The sequence below is a fragment of the Poecilia formosa genome, unplaced genomic scaffold (genome assembly GCF_000485575.1).
Source record: "Poecilia formosa unplaced genomic scaffold, Poecilia_formosa-5.1.2 Scaffold272, whole genome shotgun sequence".
NCBI lineage: Eukaryota > Metazoa > Chordata > Actinopteri > Cyprinodontiformes > Poeciliidae > Poecilia > Poecilia formosa.
Genome location: NW_006800211.1, coordinates 246,009 through 252,678, shown reverse-complemented (window position 1 = coordinate 252,678; position 6,670 = coordinate 246,009). Strand labels below are relative to the sequence as shown.

General features: G+C 38.5%; 1 protein-coding gene across 1 annotated transcript in view; it reads right to left on the bottom strand.

Annotated features, from left to right (window-relative positions):
- The window catches only part of LOC103151150 (uncharacterized), a 6,892-nt gene extending 1,711 nt beyond the window's left edge, over positions 1 to 5,181 (bottom strand). The window contains exons 1-9 of the mRNA XM_007571037.2: positions 4,870 to 5,181; positions 3,849 to 4,054; positions 3,606 to 3,743; positions 3,058 to 3,196; positions 2,386 to 2,971; positions 1,722 to 1,863; positions 531 to 674; positions 261 to 319; positions 1 to 82 (exon numbers count right to left, since the gene is read on the bottom strand). Coding sequence (XP_007571099.1) covers positions 1 to 82; positions 261 to 319; positions 531 to 674; positions 1,722 to 1,863; positions 2,386 to 2,971; positions 3,058 to 3,196; positions 3,606 to 3,743; positions 3,849 to 4,054; positions 4,870 to 4,998 — 1,625 coding nt within the window. The 5' untranslated portion in view covers positions 4,999 to 5,181. The remainder of the gene's footprint in view (positions 83 to 260; positions 320 to 530; positions 675 to 1,721; positions 1,864 to 2,385; positions 2,972 to 3,057; positions 3,197 to 3,605; positions 3,744 to 3,848; positions 4,055 to 4,869) is intronic.
- Between the last annotated feature and the right edge of the window lie 1,489 nt (positions 5,182 to 6,670).

The window sequence follows — 6,670 nt, the reverse complement described above, 5'->3', positions numbered from 1 at the left end:
TGATCCTCCTGGAGTCCAAACAAGGAAGCTTTGTCAACCTCAACCTTCATTGTGGATTCGGTGCAGGTCACTGTGGCTTCAACTGGAACAAACATAGACGTACTAATCAGAAACAGAAGATGATTAGAATAATGAGAAAACAATGACAACAACGAAAAGCTTTGAAGGGATTTCAAAGGGCCCAGTGATCAACACCATATATCTAATCTGGACAGAGGAACTTTAGCAATCTGTTTCTGTATTCTCTCCTCCAAACTCACTTTGTCGCTTCCTGATTTCCACCAGAACACACCTCATCTCAGACTGGTAGACAGAACGCCTGAAACAAGATGGGAAGAAACAAACCAAAACATTTCAGCTGAGCAGAGCATTATTTTAAAAATCATCAAAATTGACCTTTTGCAGCACAATTTGTAGTAATTCTTGAGGGCAAGACTATAAAGCTGTTTATAAGGTAAAGAATAAACAACCATTATGGTTTCAATTACCCATAATTAATTCTTTTTATCAGAAATAAATCCCGGACTCACCCATTCACCGACTCCACAGCAAAGCAGATTGGGTAAAAACCTCCCAGGTCGTCTTCAGTCGGTGTCCATCTGATGATGAATTCGGTTTTTGTGTCCCTGTGTTTGGTGACGTTCGTTGGCCCACTTAAAATCAGATTAGATATCCTGAATAAAAAAGTAATGCAGAGGTTATTGTGTTATTCCCAGTAATTGGAGCTTAAAATAAACAGAACTGCATTACATTCATCATTAACGAGTAATTTAACTAAATACTGTATCATTACGTCGTTTGCGTTACTGATAATGAAATGTGAGCGCATCGCTATAATTCAGCACCGTGAAGGGTCTTCATCTGACACTTAGAGGGGAAACAATCCCATCCCTTAAAGCCCATCCAGCTGGGCTTTAGGCACAGTTGGGCTTAAATACATTAATCACAGGCCTTACATTTTACAGGACTGTTGAGTTTTCTTGTGAGACTTTTTTTCAGTTGCACACAAATATCTGCATTTCATTCTGTGACTCGAGGAGGTTTATTCTATCGGTAGCTGGCTGTTAACATACCCTTGCTAGCTTCTTTTGCCTCCATCATGGGCACAAAGTCAAGTTTACAGTTTTTCCTGTCCTTGATTTGTTTCCCCAAGTTTTCTCTGCTGTACAAAGGTCTTTAAACGTCCTAAACTTGACTTGCTGAAACCTGCAGATACCCTGTCAGAAACTGATCATCTCACTGTCAGACAAATCTTTCATTATGTGTCTGTGGAGAGACGAGTTAGTTTAAAAACAGAATGATTCAGCATTCATATGTTGGTTTACTGAATTCTGAAAGGCCTCTGGTTCTGTGAAGAGTTGCTGTAGGCCTGTTAATTCTTTGTCATTTTTTGTTGTGGTAATGTAGCCATGTGTTAAAATGGTTGTTTCATGTTGGTAGTATGGGAATGGAGTTTATTGGCTGAATAATTTCACTGTAAAGTTGAACTTTTTGTTAATAAATTCTCATTCTGTATTAGATAAGTTGTTGATGTTTATGTGTTTGCTCTCCAGTTGTGTTGAATTCAGTCCTTCTTGAGACACTGGCGAGTTTGGCTAATAGTCCCAGGTAATCTGGTGTTACTCAGTCACTTAGCTACTTCTTTGAAATTACTTTTTAAAATTAACTTGTCCAACACTGGTTATTACGGACCAGCCGTCAGTGAACTGGTTCTAACTTACGCTGACTGTGTGGCCTGTGCCATGACTCTGACCTCCAGCTCTTTTTCGACCTCTCCTACCATTCGTTCTCCATCTGAAGGTGTTGGAGCCACAAACCGAGGTAGGTAGAGTCCGTCCTGGCATGAAGGAACAGGAGGATCCACTGAAGAATGGAAGAAGACAGGAGCTAAACTTAATTATGAAAAACACAGGAGAAACTAAATGTTGTCCTGTAATGATCAGGCACAACGCTGTTCATTTTGTGAATTATCGTTACTAAGTTTCAATTAAGGTCAAAATTGGAATATAAACGTCTGTTTTGGGTTTCATATATCTGTACATCTGATTCTGAAGAAGTCCGTGCCGCGCCGCTCATTAACCTCACCACACATCACTGATGCTGTATTTCTACAACCTTATTTTCCAACAGAGTTCCAGTGACGTCCACGTTTTGGGTCAGAAGCTGGAGACAATGTCAACTTTACTTTAGACTCTTTACCTAGAATACTTTAAAATCTCACTTCTTCCAAATTTACTCACTTACATTTCTGCAAAATTTTGATCATTAGTTGTTGGTTTAGAACAATGGTGCAGAATACATCTTCAGTATATTTATATTTTTAAATTACCTGTAAAATCAGAAATAATGTCAGAACCTCATTAGAAACAATTAAACCTTTCTTACCAAGAAAAGCAAACTGAAGTGGTAATTCACTGATGGGGGAAATATTTCCCTTTTGGTGGGTTGTACTTTGCAATCCAGATGACATAGTTGTCGTCCACCACTCTCGCCATGGGGTAGTGGTTGCAGCAGGAGTTGTTGAAGTTGTTGAACTTTTAGTCATTGATGTTGGTGAAGATGTTTTTGTAATTGCTGGATGTGAAGTTCTAACTGTTGGTGCAGCTGAAGGTGTTTTTGAAATTGTTGGTGCAGTTGAAGTGGTTGTCCTCCACGACCAGAAGGGGTCAGTAGTTTTCAGTGTGACTGAACTCTCAGTTGTTGCAGGAGTTGACCGCCACCTCCAGGAGGTAGAGCGTTCTGGGTCTGCAGTACCCTGTTTGGTTTCTGGTGCACCGGTTGTTAATGGGTGCCCCACAAGCACAACTTCTACTTTCCTCTTCATCCTTTTAATCAGTGGGAACTTGTGAGCTTTCGACCCATCTGAGTATAACAGATCGATAGAGCGTCGTGGGAAGTCTTCCACCACCATCTCAAACCCAAAAACTCTGTGATCAGCGTTGGTGGACTGGTAGCTCAACCTGCAAGAATCCTGACAAAGTTAACACAAACAGATGATCAAAAGGCAGTCCCCTGTTATTTGAACTACTAAAAGTGTAAATAAACCTCCCAGCTCACCTGATCAAGTTGAAAACCTGAGATTGAATTGCAGTTGTCACATTCGATGTTTGGGACGTTCCCGTACCGACACCGGACGTGGTCACCATCCGCATCAAACGAGGGCAGGTTGTATGTTCTCGGGCAGTTCTGAGGAACTCTTCATTAGATACAAGAAACACTGCAAATAATGTTCTGCAAACAATCTCTTTATTAAGGTTAAAGAATAAGTATGAGGAACATTAGTGGTTTAGGCAAACAGAAAATCATACGTCTGTAAATAAAAACATTAAGTTTAAAACACTAAACTACCCATGTAAAAAGAGAACAACTAAAACCAAAAAACTTTGGACACCTTCTGTGCTTCTTTCATGCTTCTCTGCTCTGAATCTTTTTTCATGCAATATTTTGATTCAAAGTGCTTCCTTAGGAATTTGCACTATTGTTTACTTTTTGGAGCATTTAAATGTACTTTCTCTTTGTCTGGTACAACTGAGATCACACAGTGATTTATTCAAGAGTAAAGATTTGGAAAACTAAATTAAACAGTGAAATAGTAGGATAACTACCTGATGAAGGGGAGGATGGCAATGTTTGGGGATTTATTTGGTTTTCTAGTGTCCGACCTCATTCCCAAATCCACAAGCGTGTTGAGCCTCCAGTTACTGACAGAGTTACGCGTTGAGGTCCAGCAGCAGCTAGCTGCCCTGGTTTTTAGGAAAGAGAGGACGGATACATTCATTCAAGCTTGGCACCAAACACTGATAAATTATATTAACTGGTCTTTGTTTTGACATGAAGAAAACTTTCACCTGAACTTCACCGGTTTGTCAGAAGGGAAACTCCAACTCTCAATGTTTTCTGCTTCACACCACTGGTTTTCATCGGATGGTCCATCTGTGCTGCTGTCGATTTGAGATAATTGTCTGCTGGTGGGGGAGGAACAGTTTCCGCTGTAACAGTACCAATAGTGGGAGTAATCACAGGTATCATAAGTAGCTCTGGTCCGGACTGACAGCTGGTGAGAAAAAACATAAATAAGCAAAAGATAAATCAACATTTTTCATGCAAAGAATCTGTTTTTTTTTGTTCTCCTTAAACCAAACAAAAATGAAGCTAGAAATGTAGCCTAACTTATAAAACTAACTGATCCATTTCTAAATATGCACATCAGCTGATATGTGCATGTTTAGATGAAAAAAGGATCGAAAATGTTGAGCATTAAATCAGAAGCAAAATGTACAAGAGTCAAAATTCCTGCAAAACACTTTGTATTCAGTAGATTAAGCATGAAAGCTGTTTATGCTTAAATTCTTATAACAAGTGGTTTGACTGTTCTTACTTGTTCACTTATCAATCATATAAGGAATAAAATACTTAATGGATAAATATTTTAGCAAGTGAATTAAAAATGTTAATGTTTTGTCACTAAGTAAAAATTTCTGAGATTCTGGAACTACTAGCATATGAAATCTAAGGCAAAAAAAAAATCAAAAAAATGTTCTTAAAGAAAACATCTTTAATTTTTTAAATTAAAAAAATGAAAGTTGTCTTAGACAAGGTTCACAAAGTAAACCAGGGCTCACTTTATATGATATTTTGAACTTTTACCTTCTATTTTACAATTTACATATAAAGTGTCTTTGCAAGAGGCTCAAGGTAAAAATAATTAAATGTACAATTTTCTTATGGTAATTTGGAGAAAAAACATAAGATCTGTGTGAGAAGAATGTGTTTCTAATTTCTCCTACTTATGCCATAACAGACAAAAAGATAACGGATCTTAGATAAATATCCTGCTATAGTTATAGATTTAAAATGATTGTTCTCAACCTTAAACGATCCGTCGGGGTTTCTTCCTCTGTAGACGACGTTCATGGTTCCTCCCCAGTGTTGCAACGCTGAGATGACGGAGGTCAGCAGGAGCAGCTGAAGGAGGAGCAGCACTCTGGAGACCATCATCACAACCCCAGCACAACTTTGATGATGCTCACATTTACCTGCAGCATCTTAAATACACCTGTCTGAGCAGGGAGGTGCTCCAGGTGAAGGATTGTGTACTTCAGTTTGGAGCAACAAGGCAATTGCAGAACTGGTTTTATGGAACAATTGGGATTACAAAACTTTTACTGTAATTACATGCAACAGTGAGTTGGGCCACCCACCACACACAATGAAGCTTACCGTTTCCCACTTTTAGAGCATTCAGACTAGTTATCGAAATCTGAATAAATCAATCCTGTTTTGCGGTCCAGCAGCTTTGCCAGTAACAGAAGAGGAAATGCCCGTATGATTACACAGTGGAGAAAGAAGATATATGTTTGTAGTTTTTTTATGTGCTTAAATTATCAGCATCAAACACAACACCAAGGCTTTAATATAATACATTGCCAAAATACTGGGTCAACCTTCCAGGTCCTTGAATCCAGGTGTTCCACTTACCTTCATACCAACAGGTGTAACACACCCAGCACCTAAGCATGCAGGCTGTTTCTATAGATATTTGTTAAAAAACAAAATATGTAATCGGGAGCCCAGCAAACTCCAGACTGGTGGCTTTATGGAGTGACACCAGTTAGATAAGTTTGGAAGAAAGTGGGCATGACAGCAACTGATCCATGAATTGGAAGGTTGAGTAAAATCCTGGGCTGGGGTCACCAGTTTTCTCAAAAGCCAAGGAAAGCTTGGGCACTGCGCTGTGTGCAGTTTGAGATTGTAGCTCTAGGGGAATTCAAGAAATTTCTAGGTTGAATTGCTTGTTCATGAGTGCTAACCCGACAAACAGTGCTGGGTAATAAGCCTGTCCTTCAGGTGCCATCTCAGTTGGGTAACTTTTTGTAAAGACGATATTATACTGTGGCCACAAGAAAATTTGTAAAGACGTCCATAAAGACTGGAAAACCATTGACCAGAACTCTGAAAAATCAGAAAGTTCTGACTGCACATTGCAGAGTATTATGTAGACTATGTTGTAAAAGTTGTTTCTATGGTAAAATTTTAAAACCACAGTGATAAGATGGTGATAAGCCTGGCAAATAATAGTCTCTCTTTTCACAGATTTTATGTGAACTTACTATTCATAAAGGCACAAAGGAATAGGATTTTTCAAAGGCTCTGCTTCACCCTTTGTCTTTGGTTCTTTTATTCTTGGAAACAGAAGAAGAGTACATTTCTTCTCATTGTACACGTAAGGTAACAACAGCCCCTGGTACTTAGACCGTTAATGCACAGTGAAAAACAAAGAACAGCTGAGTCTGAACTGAAGCAGTTCTTCTAACTGAAAAGAAACAAAAGCTAACAAAGTAATGTAACCCAGTCCAAAATAAAGGTATTTAATACTGAGTTAAGTTCATGGAAGGTGTAATAATTTAGAATGTGTTAAACATGTTTGTAATAAAGTAATAAGTTCCGGGCCATGTACTAAAGAGTTTCCAGAGACAGGACTTTGGTTTGTAATGGATGATTCTTTTATCATTCAGGAAGCTCATATTTTGCTTAGATGCTTTTAAGGTGTGCATTGTTCTAAAAATAATTAAAAGACAACATGCTGGAATGCTGGATTTTAACACGTAGGTCTGTCACGATAACACATTTTGCTGAGCGATTAATTGTCTAAAAAATTATTGCGATAAAT